At 54.6% G+C, this 18,303-nt stretch overlaps 1 protein-coding gene across 3 annotated transcripts in view; it reads left to right on the top strand.

Moving 5' to 3' along the window:
• CACNG2 (calcium voltage-gated channel auxiliary subunit gamma 2) overlaps positions 1 to 18,102 on the top strand; it is a 112,209-nt gene extending 94,107 nt beyond the window's left edge. For 2 of the 3 annotated variants that reach the window (XM_070600558.1, XM_008533722.2), the window contains 3 exons: positions 338 to 421; positions 16,164 to 16,304; positions 17,393 to 18,061. In XM_070600558.1, coding sequence (XP_070456659.1) covers positions 338 to 421; positions 16,164 to 16,304; positions 17,393 to 17,928 — 761 coding nt within the window. In that variant the 3' untranslated portion in view covers positions 17,929 to 18,061. Of the gene's footprint in view, positions 1 to 337; positions 422 to 16,163; positions 16,305 to 17,392 lie in introns of all 3 variants that reach the window. The other variant, XM_070600557.1, reaches the window with a different exon arrangement.
• Positions 18,103 to 18,303: the final 201 nt, after the last annotated feature.

Below are 18,303 nucleotides of genomic sequence, written 5' to 3'. Positions count from 1 at the left end.
TCCCAGGCGAGCCGGGCACAGAGTGGACATTCGCTAGCCTCCTCCGTGGCGGTCCTCAGCCCAGAATCAAACCTCCGCCGCCCGCCAAGCTTCAGCTAATCTCAGAAGCTGCGGTGCTGGGACAGAAGGCTGGTTTTGAAGTCTTCGGCCTCAGATCCTGGCTGCAGCCCTGCTGGGGGTGTGTTTTGATTTACCAGGCAGATGTCCAACCCTTCCCTCAGGGGCGGGGGAGAGGGCTGAGCCAGCTTCGGAGAGGGAGAAGTCAGGAAGAGGCCGGGGGCACTGAGCCCCTGGAAGCCACGATGTCTCACATGTGCCTTCTCCCCTTGTTTTCCAGGGAACTTTAAAGGTCTCTGCAAGCAGATCGATCACTTCCCAGAGGACGCAGATTACGAAGCTGACACAGCAGAATATTTCCTCCGTGAGTGCATACAAGTTTTTATCTCCCTCTTAGTGGTGGGTCCTGCTCTTCCATCTTTCACGAGCCAGGACTATCCAGAGGTCTCTGTCACAGCACAGGGCAGGAAAAAGCTGAGCCTCCCTCCTCTCCTCCTGTCCAGAGGCCAAACCTACGTGCATGCTGTCCCCTCTGCCTGCAACACCCTTCCCTCCCCTCTTTGTCTGGCAAACTGCTACACATCCTCCACATCTCAGCTGCAACCTCACCTCCTCCAGGAAGTCCTCCATGCCCTTGAAGGGGTTCCCAGAGCACAGCACCTTTATCCTGCCGGGGGGGTCCTTATCTATTTGAGCAGCCATCTTCCTCACAGTCCTGCCACCTCTGCTAGGATGCTGCTAGGACTCCACCATCTTGTTCACTACTCTCTGTTCCCAGAGCCGTGCCTGGCACACCACAAGCCTCAGTAAATATTTCTTGAATAACTGAATGAAGAAACTCACCAGGCAGTGCCAGATGGGAACTGCTACTGAAACAATAAATGAGATTGGTTTTTCTTCCCCCTACAAGTGAAGTCCAAGTTAAATCCTCAGGCAATAGCTGTGATCTTAAATCCCCTTGAGACATATTATCAAGAGAAAGCTTTGAGATCTGAAGAAAATGTCTCAAGAATCAGCAAAAACTAACACAGTAAATGCTCCCTGAGAAAGGGCTTTCCAGGAGAGGGGCTGAGGGCCCTTGACGCCTGAGACAGCAAAGCCGCCCCGAGCAGAAGTGGCTGAAGGCTCTCAGGCGGCTCTTCCAAAGGTTTGCTCTGCTCCCAGGAGCATCCCTTCTTTCTGCTCCCAGGTGCCCTTCCCAGCCAGCCGCAGGGAGGCTGGCGGGCGCCCCCCTCCCATCCCCCCAGGCAGCGTGGTTAGTTAGCATCAGCCTCGGATCACTTTTATGAAAAATGGAGGAGGCATTTTATTATATGGATCACTCCTGTCTCTTTCAATAATTACTCCTCACATCAAACCCAGCGCTCAGGTCAGCCTGGAATCTGGGTTTCATTGAAAAGCCCGTGGAACATAAAGTCAGCCAGGCGGCTGAGAAGAGAAAGGAAGGGAACATGATGTAATTTAATAGATTTCTTTGTAAAGGGGGAGAAAATATCTTACAATGCTCCTCACTTCCTTTTATGAATTCTCGCAAGACTCTGCTCTTAAGTGGAATTCCTAAAGGGCCGCTGGGTTATCGCTCCTCCCCGCTGTGTCTGGGGCTCTCAGAGGAGCCTGGCGGTGGCATAAAGGCAGATTGAGCGCCTTCTGTATGCTAGCCCCGGTGCTCAGTGCTGGGGAGATCAACACGGATGAATGAGACACAGTCTGTGGGCCCAGGCAGAGCACAGCCTGGCAGGGAGGAGCCTCAGAGAAACTGCTGGACTTGCGAGACAGGCCCAGCAGAGATGGGGCCTGCACGTAGAGGTGGAGGGGGGAGCAAAGCTGAGCCCCACACGGGAGCCACACTGGTTGAGCAGCGGGAGGGTGTAGCACTTGATCAGCTAGACGCCAAGTGCACCGGGCGAGAACTTTGTCTCATTCATTACTGTGCCTAGAACAGCTCCTGGAATACAGCAGGTGCTCAATAAATGCTGTTTGTTAAATAAAGGAAAGATATGGGATTCTCCAGTGGCTATTCCCACCTATTCTATACCTCCATTTCCTTATTTTTAAAGAGGGAAGAGCTTAGAGTGTTTGGTCCATTTTGGGGTCCCTGGACAAGACTTGAACCTACATTAGTGGTGGAGGATTCCAAGGGTTTGATTTGAGTTGACTTAATCCAACAATACTTTTTGAGCATCCGTAACAGGATTGGCAAGCTTTTTCTATAAAGGGCCAGATAGCGAATATACGGTCTCTGTCCCAACTACCCAGCTCTTCCCGTGTGGCACAAAAGCAGCCTAGACAATATGGAAGCGAATGAGTGTGGCTGTGGGCCAATGATGCAACTTTATTTACAAAGGCAGGCAGCAGGCTGCCTTTGGCACAGTTTGCTGAGCCCTAATCTATAAACGCTAATCTTGGGCTAGACAAGAGAAGCAATTTTTTAAAGCTGGAAGATGTGAGTTCCCCCCCTTCTCTGTTAAGCTCTAAACTGGTTGGTAGAGAAGCTAGAAGACACAAATCCTTCTTGTAGAAGGATCTCCTACCCCACTGAGTTCGGCCGCACAGGGGCCCAGGGAGGTGGGTGGAGCTTCTCCCGAGGTGGGCGTGGCTTCAGCCCAGGGAGGTGGGCGGAGCTGTGCCTGGAAGTGGGCGGAGCTGCACCCGGGGTGGGCGGAGCCTGAGCCAGCTCCCAGTTCAGGTCTGTGAAACCCATCGTCACCTGCCACGTGGGAGGCCACGAGAGAGGACACAATAGAGCTGCTGTTCCTGAGGGCTTGCAGCCGTGAGACAGGCAGGGATGGAAGGAAGTGTGTGGTGCTGAGGGAGTCTGGCCCCTAAGCCAGACCAGAGGAGGTTTTTCCAGAGGGTTCCGTAGAGAAGGTGGCGTTAAAGCTGAGTCTTGGACTCTAGCAGCATTCATTCATGCAGTCATTCACTCCTGAGACATTCACTAAGCATTCACTATGCGCAGGGCACTGTTGTTGGTAGCAGGGGCTCCGAGGGCGAGCAAAACAAAGTCAGCGTCTTCCTGAAGGTTACATTCCAGCCGAGGAAGCAGCAGTCAGGAAGCTCAGGAACACCTAGGGGGGGCGGATAGCTTCTGAGCGCTGTGCGAGGTGGGGAGGCAGAGGGCAGGGCAGGGAGGGGGCGTTACTTAGATGAGGTGGTCAGGACAGCTTCTCTAAATGAAGAAAGGGAAGGAGCCGAGAGGATTTCGGGGAAGCACGTACCTGAGGAGGGAATGGCAAGAGCAGAGGCCTTATTAAGGCGGGATGTTTGAGGTCCAGTGGGGAGGACACACCGACGAAGCCCAGTGCACGAATGGAGGGCATCCTCCAGCAGGAGGTCAGAGAGCCGGCAGAGCAGCCCGACCACGTGGGGGAGAAACCAGACCTCTTTTTTGGCCTGATGGGAGTCCTGAGCAGGGACAATGATTGGGAAGTTCACGTCTGGCTGCCGGGGTGGGCCAGGGAGGCTGGCGGGGGCTGCTGCAGGCCTCCCGGTGAGAGGCCGTGGCGGCTGGACCAGAGTGTGAGCTGTGGTGATGGTGAGGAGGGAGGGGCTGTTTGGAGGCAGAGCCGACAGGCTCAGGGGCAGCCACATCATGAGGGGTCGGCCGTGGGACAGGACACTGCTGGGCTTCCAGAGGACAGTAGAGGACTGTGAGGAGGGACAGGGCTGGGGACAGGACATCCAGGAGGGTGGACAGAGGCTCAGCAAAGGGAGGCACCAGAGCCCCGTGTGCCCAGACCACCATCTCTGCCTTGACTGTTCATGCTCAGCCTGCCTCAGACTTGGAGGGTCAGAGGCGCAGGCAGGGCGGTTCCAGAAGGGCGACTGGAGCTCCTGCTGTTGCCAAGGTCAGGGGCATAGTCCCCTGGACTCTGCTCGCCTTAAGGGCAGGCTGTGTTCTGAACCAGCTCTGCCTCCCCAGTGCCCAGCACAGCGCCTGCACAGGGCCAGCACACCTCCGGAGTGGACAAAGGCTTGACGGTGTGTCAGTGTCGGACTGCGGGCCTTGCCAGGCAGAGCCGCTGCCCCTGAGGAAGCCTCCGAGGGTCTTCTCCTTCGCTCTTGGGCCAGAGCATCCAGGAAGCCAAAAGAGATCCAAAGTGCCCGGCGGCGTCCTTTTTGGCAGCAGACAAAACAAAAACTGGGCGCTCGTGACACTTGCAATCTACTGTCACGGAAATTTACAAGTTAATTATACAGTCTGCTAAACTGTGAGAAGTGATAGGGAGAAAAATCAAGCCGTAAAAGGGGATAGGGAATTCCGGCATGGGGGTGGGGTCGATAAAGTCCTCAGTGTGACCTGAAGGAGGTGAGAGTGAGCTGTGTGGCTGTCTGGAGGGAGAATGTTCCAGGCACAGGGAACAGCAAGTGCAAAGGCCCTGAGACAGGAGCATGCCTGGAACATTTGCGGAGCAGGACTGAGGCCAGTAAGACAAGAATGGAGCGAGCAAGAAGGAGAGAAGGAAGAGCAAGCGCCAAGAGGCCCTGGGGCCCTGGGGGTTAGAGCGAGGACTTGGGGGTTTGCTCTGATCAAGGTAGGAAGCTACCAGAGGGTCTGTCTGCACAGAGGAGCGACACCATCTCACATGTTACCAGGACCCTCTGGTTGCTGTGTTCATAAGAGACTGAAATAGGGCAAGGGCAGAGGCAGGCAGAACAGTTCAGAGCCTGTTGCAATAATCTAGACCAGAGGTGACGGCAGTTTGAACCAAGGTGGTGGGAGTGGAGGAGAGGAGGGAGGAAGCGGTCAGACTCTGAAAATATTCCCAGGGGACAGCATACAGCATTTTGTGACAGGCTGCCTGTGGATTTCCAGGGAAAGGAAGGAGGACTCCAACATTTGTGCCTGTGGGGAGAGCCAGCTGGGACTGGGGAGGAACCGAAGCTCAGTGTCAGCCACGTTAAATAGGAGAGGCCCTGGGGAGATGTCCTGGAGTTTGGGAGTCACAGCACAGGTCCTGGCCCAAGACAGAGATCTGTGAGTTCTCAACGTGGATATTTGATGAATGCACCAAGGGAGTGGTGCAGAGAGAGAAGAGGTGCAGGAACTGAGCCCACAGACCCTAAAGTTTAGAGGCCAGGAGGATGAGGAGGTTCCTGGAAAGGAGGCTGAGCAAGGGTGGCCAGTGAGGTGGCCCAGGTAACTCCAGCCATCCTGGTTCCAGCGGCCAGCCTGAGGATCCAGAGCAGAGAGGGAGGAAAGGGAATGCCGGAAGGGAACAGCTGGGCGGGAGCGCAGGGGTGATCTCCTGGGGTGGCAGAGACGGTGGGGCTCACTTGCTCTCAAGCCAGCAGCGCCAGCTTAAGGCATTGCCCAGCGCCTCACGGAGGACCTGGAAGAAAGAAGGTGCCCAAGTAATATCTGATGGGACAAATCAATGAATCAATGAATCAATGAATGAATGCACGCTCTTACTCTGCAGTCCCCAAGGGTGTCTGAGGAGTTCCACAGCGTCTCCTGAGCCATAGAGTCCAGGGGCTCCCTCGTGACAGGGAGGAAAAACTCCAGCAGGCCCTGGTCACCATCCTGGGCCTCCGGACATTGGGCCCCATGCAGGTGTGGCTAGTACGGCTCTTCCCACCTCTCACTAGCTTCCCCACGAACGAATGGTGACCAGAACTGTTTTTCCCAGGCAGCTCTGTGGGGCCACCGGATGTGTCTGCTGTGACAATCCCCTGTCTTCACCCCTCCTTACCAAAGCTTGAAGACCCGAGGTGGTGATGACCAGGATGTGACTTCCTATGACTGTCGTGGGCTGGTGTGTCTGTGTGCCTGTCTTTGTGCATGAGGGCATGTGTCAGTGCTGTGTTCTGCATCCTTCAGTGCCTTCGTGTCTGTGCGTCTGTCTGTCAGTCTGAATATGCAAGTGCCTGGGTGTTTGCACATGTCTGCTGTGTGCATGTGGGTCCCTGCGTGATGTGTGCATACGTGTGTGTGTGTGTGTTGTGTTCAGGAGATGAGAGTTGGTATTTCCCAGCTGTCCCAATGTGACTTGGAGCCAGGAAAGAAGATTCAGAGGAATTTAGCTCTCTTCCACAATCACATGTTTAGCATCTACTGTATGCTAGACCCCAAATCCGCTGTATTTCAGCCCAGGACTGCAGGGTGGGATCGAGCTCTCCCCACTCCACAGTCAGAGCCCGGGGCTGGAGGTGACGGCCCAGGATTGGCTGCTGTCCCTGACACACTCTGTCCAGGGGGAGGGGAGGGGCTAGTGCCCACAGGCCAGGCGTGCACACACACACGCATACACACACGCTCCAGAGCTGCAGCATCAGGGCCTCACCACATCAGCCACTCTTCTTCCAGAGCCAGAAGTGAAGAGAATGGGGAAGGGAGGGAGGGCTCTGGGCAGGGCCTGCCCCTCCCCCCAGAGAGAGGTCTCACCTCATTACACTGGAACTAGGAGTTGAGCCTTCCCAGAGTCACTGCCACCTGAGGGCAAGAAGAGGCAGGAGGACAGACCCCTGGGGCAGCTGCGGGCCAGGAACAGACACCTGCAGGGGAGGGGGACAGACACCTGTGAGGGAGGTGGACAGACCCCCGTGAGGGAAGTGGACAGACGCCTGTGGGGAGGGGGCGACAGACTCCTGTGACAGAGGTGGACAGACCCCAGTGAGGGAAGTGGACAGACGCCTGTGGAGGCGGGGGAACAGACACCTGTGAGGGAGGTGGAACGCAGCCAAGGCAGGGAGGACCGACATGAAGGTTACTTGGGGGGTGAATCTACGGAACTTGGCCACCAGTCGGAGGCAGGAGAGCATAACCTCGAGCCTTAGCACTCTCTGCCTGCGTTCAAATCCACCTCTGCCACTTCTCGGATGAGCTCCCTGGGCCTCAGATTCCTCGCCAGGGGGATGGTGTTCGTTGGTACCTTCCTGGGCCGTAGTGAGGCGTAGGTGAGTCAGGATGAGACAGCTCTCCACGCCGGCCCGGAGCCCAGGAAGCGCTTGGTAGGCATTAGTCATTACTGTTGAGTGTGTTAGCCAGCGAAAACCGCAGAGGCCAAAGATCAGGCAGGGAAGAGGCAAAGGGAGTTTTCAGTGAGGGGATCAGAGAGGGCCTCACCGGGAAGGGAGCGTCTGAGCAGACACCTGAAGGAGGTGAGGGAGCGTGTCTTGTCCTGCAGGTACCCTGGGAAGAGACTTCCAGGCAGAGGGAACAGCCAGCGCAAAGGGTCTGAGGCTGGCATGCTCGGGGACAGCCAGGAGGCCACGTGCGTAGGCAGAGGGTGTGAGCGGGCGGGTGGGAGGCCAGGCCAGGCCAGGACCTGTGGGTCTCAGCTTTACTTGGAGATGGGGCCACAGGAAGGTTCTGAACAGAGAGGCCGGGGCTGAATTCACACCAACAGCCTCGCTCTGCTTCTGCTGGAGAACTGACTGGGGTCTGAGCAGGAGCAGGGAGGCCAGTAGGAGGTGACAACCACAATCCAGGCTGGAGATGTCGGCGGTTGGACCAGGGGGGTGGTCCAAGTGGGAGGTGGGGGAGAAGGAGTCTGATTCGGGATGTACTGGAAGACAGAGCCAGCAGGATTGACGGACAGCCTTTGGGGGAAGGCGTCTGGGAGTCCTGGCTGGGGGACAGGGAACAGCGCCACCCTCCCTGAGCCCGGGAATAGAGGAGGAGGCTGGGTTGCAGGGAAGTGACAACTCTGCTTTCCGACCCGCATGTCATGATTTCTCTTTTGGATTCTCCTCCCGCGCTGGCCCATGAATAGCTTGAGGACACGAAGAGGAGTACCACAAATAGACAGTTCTCCTCCCACCCCCCACCACCCCACCCAGCACAGGACCTGTCCAGGAGATGTTTGCTGAGTGAATAAACGAGGACCCACCTTCCCTAGGGCCACCTGGCACGTCTACCCTTTTCCCAGAATGAGGACAAAGGTGGATGTTAGGTGTCAAGGTCTGATCTTGAGGACTTAGAGTGAAGGGGCCTGAATTCAAGGTGAGCTCTGCTCTGTGGCCTTAGGCAAGACACACGACTTCTCTGAGCCTCTCTGAGTGCCAGTCCCCTGGGGCGCTCTGAGGACACAGTGAGACAAGGGGGAGGGTAGTGCTTTGTTAGGGCTCCCAGCTGCTCCAAGGGAACACGTGAGGGATGTCCACCACCCCCTCCTTCCTGCTAGAGTTTAGAAGTGTGATGACATATCCTCCCAGGCCTGACATGCTGGAGCTAGACACGCCCTTAGGGTCACCCAGCCCCATCCTCCCATTTTATAGATGAGGAAAAATGAGGCCCAGAGAGGGACGATGACTTACCCCAGCCCAGTACACTTTCTAGGATGCCACCTGCCTCCTGGACATCATCCAGGGTCGAGTGCTCCTGTCTGGTGCCCCAGCCCCGCAGACCCTTCTAGCAAAATCATGGTGGGAGACATTCCCACGAGAGGTCGTCATGGTCAGTGCGTCTAAATCATGCCCTGCAGTTAGGGGTCATCTCAGCTGCAGCTTTTACCAACTCACATCCATGCAACCAGAGCGAACATTTCACAAAACGGTGCCCACCCCTCGCGCACTCCACACGCGCCCACGGTTTCTATTCTGTCCTGGTTCATTTATTTAAGTGCTGGCTGCAGCCACCATGCTGACTTCACAGCCTAGTCATGAGTCATAACCTGCACTTTAATAAACACCAACGAGGTAAGCCCAGGCCTGTGAGCAGCAGCAACGACACACTCTGCTGTGGTGAGAACTGACGTTTCCCCGTGCTCGCCAGGTACCAGGCACCGTTCTAATTGCTTAAAATGGGTTTGCTCATCAGTCCTCATGGCAGCCCCAGGAGCTGGGTGTGCCGACGCTCCCCCTACAGCAGAGGGCCAGCCGAGGCTCAGGAGGGCAGGCGAGGTAGCCAGTGAGACGCACTCAGGTCATCTCCCTCGTGAGCTCCTGTAGCAGATAGCTGGCCCCAGGGACAACAGGAAACGGGAAAGCATCGGCACCTGCACAGATGGCGCTCCCAGAGGAAGTTCGCCGGGCTTCCAAAATTGCTCTCCTGTGTCATTATACATAGCAAACATTCATTGGCCCCTTGACGCTGCGTGTGCCAGGCCTGACACTTTATACACTATCTTCATTCCTCTTCACAACAGCCCTAAGAGGCAGGTACTGTTGGTGACCCCATGACACAGAGGAGAAAGGGGAGGCACTGAGGCCACACAGCCAGTGGGAGGGCCAAGGTGGGACCTCAGCAGTCCACATCCGGAACCCATGCTGGCCACCACGTTCGACTCCTCTCTCTTCCTCTCGTCCACTTTCTTCTTATTCCTTTTCCTCTTTTTTTTTCAGGTCTCTCTTCTCCAGCAACACCTTCTCTCTCTCTCTCTCTCTCCTCCTTCTTCTCTCTCCTCCTCGCTTCCCCCTCACTCTCTCTCACACACGCTCACACTTTCATACACGTACACACACATATACACTCACACACTCTGTCACACACTCCTACATACTCTCTCTCACACATACACACACACACACACACACATTTGTTGCAGCCCGTCTCCTTTCATGGTCATTGGCTACCCCATCCAGCCCAGCATGGAAGGAGGAGAGAGGGAGAGATGCCCAAGAACCTAGAACCTTCTCCCAGCCCAGCACTTCTGTGATTCTATCCCATTAGCACGGATTAAGTCCCAAATGGGATAACAGGCATAAAGGGCTTAACACTGTGCCCAGAAAATAGGGAGCCCACCCTCCACCACCTAATTATGATGACTATTTTGATTAAAAGCCACAACTAGCGTAAGGGAGAGGCATGAGGGCAGCCAGGCGGAGGAGCCCTGAGGGGAGGTCTTGGGGGGCACAGGACCATCGGGGACGGGTGAGACCCTAGAGATCATCTGGTCCAATCCCACTAGAGTGCAGACCTGAGACCCAGAGAAGGGAAGGCACACGCTTTGGTCCTGTGGAGAACCGGCAAAGAGTGGGCGCCAGGGCCAGGTCTGCCGACCTCCCACCCTGCACCACGCGGACTACCACCCCTCTCTCCTCCTCTGCCAGAGTGAGCCAGGGGACAGTGGGGCCTCTGCATGTCCACCAATTGTGCCCACCTTGAAGAGTGATTTCCCAGCAGGACAGCCACAGGGGCTGGGCCACTGGGGCCCTAGATCCCGAGATGACTTGTCTGCAGAATTTGGCCAAAAAGAGGATTCATGAGGAAATTAAAACTCAGGCCCCCCCCCTCCAGAGGGCAAGATGTTGCTCCTCCTGGGTACTTAGGGCTGTCTTCATTTCTGTCACCAGCATAGCAAATATTAAATTGTTCACAGTTTACCAACATTCTGCATTTTCAAAAGCTTCCACATTCTTCTTCCTATTTAATCACTGGAACCCCATAAGGAGGACTAGTTCAGATTGTCATCTCCATTTTACAGACAAGGGAGTGGAGGCCCAGGGACACCAGGAGATTCGCCCGAGGTCTTCCCAGCCAGCCCCTAAACTCTGGCACCCCCCAAGCCTCAAGGCTAAGCTGTCTGCTCTCCACGGGCAAGCTCTTTCATGCTCACCTCTGTGTGTGCGACCCCCACTTACAGCTCCAGCCCAGACCATACCTCGTGCCCTGGACTACACATCCGACTGACCCCATACTCCACGCACACATCCCGGAAGCACCTCAAACTCAGCGTGTCCCAACCAGCCTAGATTTCCCTCCCTCTGCTCCTCGAGCTTGATCCTCTCCCAGACTCACTAGTGATTTATCCATCCAGACCCAGAAGTTATCCTCAACGCCAGTCTCTTCTCCACCATATCCACCCATCACCAAGTCTTAATTCACCTCCTAAACATCCCTCAGGCCCACCCACCTCTGCCCACACCCTTTGCACCCACTTGGTCCAGGACCCTTCACCGCTTGTCTGGTCAGCTGCATCAGCCTTCTCACTGGTTCCCTGGAGCCACCCTTGACCCCTTCTTAATCCATTTGCTTCTTAAGGCGCAAATCAGATGGTGATAGCCCTGCCTGCTTGAAGCCCTTCACTGGTTCCCTCTGCCCTTAGGATAAACGTTAGCTCCACAGTGTGATCCGCAGGCCCCTGGTGACCCGTGAGCCCCTTAAGTGCCTGGCCCCGGCCTGCCTCCTCTCCCTTAGTGTTCCCCAGGCCCCTCCACAGCTCTTTGTGATGCAGCACCTTTCAATTCCCGAACAAGCCCTGCTTCCTCCAGCCCCGGGCCCATGCTGCTTCCTCTCCGGGACCACTCTCCACATCCTGCCTCTATTCCGCACAGTTAGCTTCTCCTTAACCATCCGCTGTCAGCTCCAACATCGCTCCCTCAGGGAAGCTCTCCGTGATCTCCACGGGGACCCAGAGGATGCTCTGAGAGGCGTGAAGTGTAGGGCTGAAAGCAGGGGAGTGCAGTGGTTAGGCACACAGAGCCTAGGGTCAGACTGCCTGGCTTCACACACCCAGCTCCTCCATTTCCTCGCTGGGTTGCCTTGGACAAATGGCTTAACCTCTCTGTGCCTCACTTTTAGCCTGTGTATGATGGGGGTAATTAAAGTATTTACTTCATAGAGTTGTAACGAGAACTAATGAGTTACTATATGCACAGTGCTTAGAATGATCCCAGCATACACGAAGCACTCCATGAACATTAGCCATCTACATGGACATAACATTAGCCTGTCACACGCCTTCATGGTGCCATATGGGTACCATATATTCTTTCATAGCACTTTATCCTGGTTGATAATTATACATTTAGCTGTGTTATTATCTGATGACATATATCTCCTTCATGAGAACATAAGCCCTATAAAGACATGGACCAGGCCTGGTTTGGCGCCCCTTATGTCTTCACGCCCAGCCTGGAACCTGGCACAGTGGGGGGCATTCCATCTGTATTTCTTCACTGTTCTCACAGCTGGTCAAGAGCAGAGCATCTCCCCGCTCCGGACCACGTGGCCTTTCCTCTGTACAGTGTATTATGCTCTCAGCCAGGGGTGGCCAGACTGCAACTGGCAGGCTGAATCTGGCCCGCCACCTGCTCTTTTAAATAAAGTTTTATTGGAACACAGCCATGCTCATTTGTTTACATATTGTCCATGGCTGTTTTCACGCACCAAAGGCAAAGTTGAGTAGTTGTAACAGAGACCATATGGCCAGCAAAGCCAGAAATGTTTACTCTCTGTCTCTTTGCAGAAAAAGTTTGCCAACACCTGCTGTGGGTATTTGTAATCTCCTTGAAGCCAAGGCCCATGGTTTCATGACACTGATGTGAGATTTAAACGAGTGAATCCATGGAAGGCACTTAGAACAGGGCCGGGCACATAAGAGCTGCATAAATATTAATAGGTATTGTGTGGTTCCCTACGCTAACTCAGAGGAGATCAATAAATATTCATCCATTGAATGAATCTGATATTTTCTGCTCTCGTGATAGATTTTAGCTCTAAGACCAGAGCAGCCTCAGTGGGAAGTCAGGACAATTCACGGGGAAGCTGTGACTGGATGTAGGGGACGGCAGAATAGAAATCATAACAATTGCTCCCTTTCACTCTCCACCATCTAGCGTGGACACAGAGCAGATATTATCCAATTTAATCCTTACGAGAGCACTTCTCAAACTTTCGTGTGCATACAAGTCTTGTTATGTGGCTCTTGTTAAAATGTAGATTCTAATTCAGTAGGTCCAGGGTGGGGCCTGAGAATCTGCGTTTCTAACCAGTTCCCCACCCCCGATGCCCATGCTGCTGGCACTCACACTGCCCTTGAGCAGCAGGGCCTCACAGCATTCCTGTGCGCTGGATATTAGGATTACTGTCCCCATTTCACAGGAGGGGGAAACTGAGGCTCAGAGAGGTAAAGACCCTTGCCCAAGGTCACACGGTTAGTAAGTGACAAAGCCAGGATTTGAACTCAAGTGTGACTAACTCCAAAATCCCCATTTTCTCTATGACGTCTCTCAGCCAGAAAGACCTCGTTCAAGAGGCTTCTCCAGTGTGGGAGTCCCTGCCTGCTCCTAGATCTGGGTCCTGCAAACTCCAGCCTTCCTGGGCATCATGCTGTTTACCAGCTGCCCCCGTCACCTTCTTTCTGGGCAAAGAGGCCTCTTCCAAGGGACGCTGGGGTTTGGGCTGGCTCTGCTGGACCAAAGGGGCCTCTGTTTGTACTGCCCGCCTGCCGCCATTATTTAGAACATACCGTGTGCTTTGGTACCTTCTGAAGTGGTCCCATTTTTTCCACGTTGCTCTCTGCTGGCTGCAGCACGGCAGACCTCTCCTTCCTGCCTCCCTCCGTCTTGTCCACGCACATACGGGCTCTCTTTGCACAAACACATACGACTGCACACGCACAGCATCCCAGCTCCCTCCACGGCTGGAGCTTGCTCTCTCTGCTGGCTGGAAGGCTGAGTTGGGACATCCAGGCTCCCACAGGAGACCTGGCTGAGCTGGAAACAGCAGGCCTGAGGCTGCCATGAGCATCTGCTCCGAGGGTGCTGTCTAGAGCTGCCAATCGCAGGCAGACCGTGGGCAGGAAGAGCCCACTTTCTCGAGGGAGAAGACCAGAGTCCTTCCTCTCCCTGCTCATCTGAGCGGCTGCTGCTGCCCCTATGAAGTCATGCCGACCCCTCTTTCTTTATGCTGCCATCCCCCCTTTCCAGCTGGTCAGAAATCATAGCCACGTGGAGAAAGCAGAAGCATTAGAAGTTACCTAACAGGCCACACCCAGTTTACACATGGGAATACCAGAGAGGGCGAGGTACCTGCCTTAGCCACACAGCAAGTGGCACAGAGGGGACCACAACCCAGATCTCAGGACCCTGCAGCACCCACCCAGGCTCCTTGGAAGCCCCGTAGGGAGAGCACAGGGTGGTTCAAAAGTCGGGCTGATCTGAGCTTAAATCCTGACTCACTAGCTGTGTGGCCTTGGGCAAGTTACTTCACCTCTCTGAACTTCGGATTCTCGTAAATTGGGACGACACATCCCCCACAGGGCAGTTCTGAGGATTAAATTATACAATGTATGTTAGGTACCCACTCAAGACCCGACACGGAGCGGGTGCTTAGCAAATCTTCTCTCTCCTCTGAGTCTTCAGTAAGCCGTCACCACGCCCGTGTGCTTGTGAAGATGAGAATTCAGGTAGCTTTGAGTGTGCACGTCCAGACGTGTGTGTGTGTGTGTGTGTGCAGGGGTGTGTGGGCTGGGGGGTCAGGGTGGGGATATGGCGCCTTATCTTGGAAACGACTTGCAGGGAGAGAACATCCACTCAGGTCTGGGGAGGAGGCAGCGTCGTCCCTGCCTGCAGGGGAGAGGGGTGCCGAGATCGCAGAGGAAGCAGCTGCCCCCACCCCGTGCCCTCATCCTCTCACCCCAGCTCAGTTCGCCCCACACGTGCCCGCCTGGACACAGCTCCATCCTTCTGCAAGTCCCTCAAAATAATCCACTCACCCAGCAGCATCCACGAGCAGTGTCGATTCACTGAAGATCCACGGGGAGAGAGAGGAAGGGTTTTACAGGACACGAGTCACCGCAGACTGCCTAAAAGCCTCTTAGGAAAACTCCTCAAGTTCTATACAGAAAAACCCTCTTCTCCATAGAGCCTTTGAGACCATGTTGCCACCAAAAGGGGTTAGGGAGGGGGGGTCCTACTCCTGGCACCTTCCGCTCCAAAACGCACATCCCCCGCTGACCCCTGGGCTGAGCCACAGGAACCTCCGTCTAATGGGACGCAACTTCCTCAGAGCCTATTTGAACAATCTGGACATGGAAAGAAATCCTCCTTGTCCCTACACCAGCCTCAGACAGCTCTGCCTCCCGCCCGGCCCCCAGCTCCCAGGACGGGGAGTCAGTGTCCCGAGGTGACTCGCTGCCTGTTGGAATCCGGATAGAAAAAACATTTCACTTTTCAGAGACACTGTGTGGAGGACCCCTCACCTCTGGGTCCCCCATTCGGATGCTCTGGCCCACATATGCACTCCACTCCCCCAGCTGCCTTCCCTCTGCCCTCAGTGTCTGTGCCCTCTGCCCTCCCACCTCCCACACGCAGGAGTAAAACATTCGTTCAAATATTCTTTCCTCTCCTGCCTGTTTGTCAATCCTTCCTTCTTACCTTATCCTGAAGGGGTTTCTCATATGTATTTTATGTTCTTTTTTTACTTTCTCTTTTCTTTGCAATGTGTCTGCTTCTTCCTCTTTCTGGACCATCTCACCACATTTATTCACTCAATGAGCTTGTCTTGAGGGCTTACTATGTCTTTGGCACTGAACTACGTGGTGGGGACAGAGAGAGTAAAGAGAGAAAACTAAAATAAAAGAAAGCCACAGTTCTTGTCCTCATAGCATCCCAGGGCTCGTGGTGGAAGCATATATATACAAACAAGTATTTACTATAATAGCTATCATTTATCAAACACATACTGCATGCTCTTAGAGACTTACCTAAGTGCGTTACCAGAATTAACTCATTTAATCTTCACAACAATCTTAAGAGGCAGACACCATTACCATCCCCATTTTACAGATGAGGAAATTGAGGCATGCAGGTGAGATAACTTACTCAAACTTATCCAGCTAATAAACGCTAAAGCCAGATTCAAATCCAGGGCACATCGTTCCCTAACCATCATAACATACTACCTCTCAGTGTGCCCCAAGGGCCCCAAAGCACAGAAGAGGGAGCTAATAACTTTGCCTAAGGAAATCAAGGAAGGCTTCACGGAGGAGGGGACTTTGAGCTGGGTTTTGATGGATGAATGGAAGTTTGCTGAGTGAAAAAGAGCAGGAAAGAAATTCTAGTTAGAAAGCTCAGTATGTCTAAAGTCAGAAGGATGCAATGACGTCATGGGAAGTTTGCTGTGGCTGGACAAGAGGGAACATGGGGACCAGGAGACATGAGGCTGGAGGTGGGCAGAGGCCAAGTCACACAGGGCCCTGTGGGCCTCATGAGGTGCTGGAGTTTGGTCCTTGAGGGAGAGGGGAGCCCCTGAAGGGCTGTGAACGGGACAGTGGCTTGCTCCCTTTCCCCCCTCCCCAGCATTGCTAAGCAACCTCGACTCTGGTCCCGTGTCCATGGAATCCCCGCTCCTGTGGGCTGCTCTCTCTCCTCCCTCCTGTGTCCCTCGATCTCATGGCCATGCCCTTCTCTCTGCCCCAACCCTCCGCGTCCCGCAGGGGCCGTGAGAGCCTCGAGCATCTTCCCGATCCTGAGCGTGATTCTGCTTTTCATGGGCGGGCTCTGCATCGCAGCCAGCGAGTTCTACAAGACCCGACACAACATCATCCTGAGTGCCGGCATTTTCTTCGTGTCCGCAGGTAACGACCCTGAGCCGGGCGGGCCAGGGCCCAGGCCCCCCAGTGGGGAGAAGGCTGAGGTTTGGGTGCCCAGCGGCTGGGAGGGCCTGGAGGAGAGAGGAGGGGTGCAAGGAGAGGAATCCCCAGGGCTTGCATCAGATCGTGTTGCAGAGAAGGCAGGTTGTGCCGGGGCTTCTGCCCCATAGCGACACCTGCGCCCCCACCGAGTCCTCCAGAAACACCCCCAGACGCTGTCCCTTAGCCCAAGGGCCCATCTTCCTCCAGCCTCTTGGAAAACGGCCTCAACCCAGGTCCCTCTCAGAGTACTGGGCCTTCCTCCAGCACCCTCTCCTCTCCTACCCAGGCGGGAGCAGCCAGACACCCAAAACCACGTTTCTCACCCCAGTTACATGAAAAGTCACATTGGCTTCAGATGCCAGAAAAAGAACATAGGATGTAGCACAAGCTGTTTAATAAGAATGACTAACATGCAAGGAGCACTTGTGACATCCCAGAGTCCAACAGCTCTCGCATGTATTAGCTCATTCACTCTTCTCTGGGGCCCTACAGGAGTAAGTCCGGTTATTACACCCATTTTACAGATCTGGAAACTCAGAGGAAGGTTGCCTTGCCAAAGGCTTTAAATCTAGGCAGTCTGGCTCCAGGAGCCAGTCTTAAACCCTTGCTACACCAGCTTCAAATCTCTGTGCAGCCTTGAGCAAGTTACTTACCTTCTCTGTTTCCTCATCTACAAATCCCTTGAAAAGGAGTCAGCAGTGAAGGCAGGCAGTACATACTCAGTACACAATATCTATTGCCATTATTACTCAGTACACAGTAGAATGCCTCTCTCTTCTCTCCCCTCTTCCCACATCTGCGTTTCCATTAGCTCTCCCCTTTGTGGCTCTCTCCAGTGGCATGACAGAACATTAAGGGGATGCTTGCCGACATCCCTCTCTACTGGCCCATCGTTCATCCTGGAAACACTGGACCAGGGAAGGCCCACCTAGCTGTCCCTGTCCTTTAACCCAGCCCAGCGCCTGGCATCCTCCTTGGGAACTAAAGTCCTTGTCTCTGATCCTCCCTGCCCGGCCCCTCCGTACCCGCAGGTCTGAGTAACATCATTGGCATCATAGTCTACATATCTGCCAATGCCGGAGACCCCTCCAAGAGCGACTCCAAAAAGAATAGTTACTCGTACGGCTGGTCCTTCTACTTCGGGGCCCTGTCCTTCATTATCGCCGAGATGGTCGGGGTGCTGGCCGTGCACATGTTTATCGACCGGCACAAACAGCTGCGGGCCACGGCCCGCGCCACGGACTACCTCCAGGCCTCGGCCATCACCCGCATCCCCAGCTACCGCTACCGCTACCAGCGCCGCAGCCGCTCCAGCTCCCGCTCCACCGAGCCCTCACACTCCAGGGACGCCTCCCCCGTGGGCATCAAGGGCTTCAACACCCTGCCGTCCACGGAGATCTCCATGTACACCCTCAGCAGGGACCCCCTGAAGGCCGCCACCACGCCCACCGCCACCTACAACTCCGACAGGGATAACAGCTTCCTCCAAGTTCACAACTGTATCCAGAAGGAGAACAAAGACTCCCTCCACTCCAACACAGCCAACCGCCGGACCACCCCCGTATGAAGCCCGCGGCCGCCTCTCCAGCCAGCGCCCGGTCCCGTCGGGGCAGAGCCGGGAGGAGGGGCGCGGCCCGCGGGGTGGGCCGGGGGTGGGACGCGGGGCAGGGGGCACCACCGTCCGCGGGGAAAATCTTCCAAGAGCAAAAAAAAAAAGACAAAAAAACAGAAAAACATAAGTAAATTTAAAAAATAAAAAAAAGAACAAAATATAAGAGGAACAAAGAAGCCGAACAACAGGCAATGTGAAAAAATAGAAACGAGGGAAGGAAAAACAAACTCTAAAAAAAAAAAAAGCGAGAGAGGATAAAAAATTAAAAATAGAAAATAAAACTAAAAGAAAATGCATGATTTCCCATGTACCATTATTTTAACATTTAAT

Source organism: Equus przewalskii, chromosome 29, assembly GCF_037783145.1.
Source record: "Equus przewalskii isolate Varuska chromosome 29, EquPr2, whole genome shotgun sequence".
Taxonomy (NCBI): Eukaryota; Metazoa; Chordata; class Mammalia; order Perissodactyla; family Equidae; genus Equus; species Equus przewalskii.
Note: the sequence above shows the minus strand (reverse complement) of the source record. Positions and strands in the feature narration are given on the sequence as shown.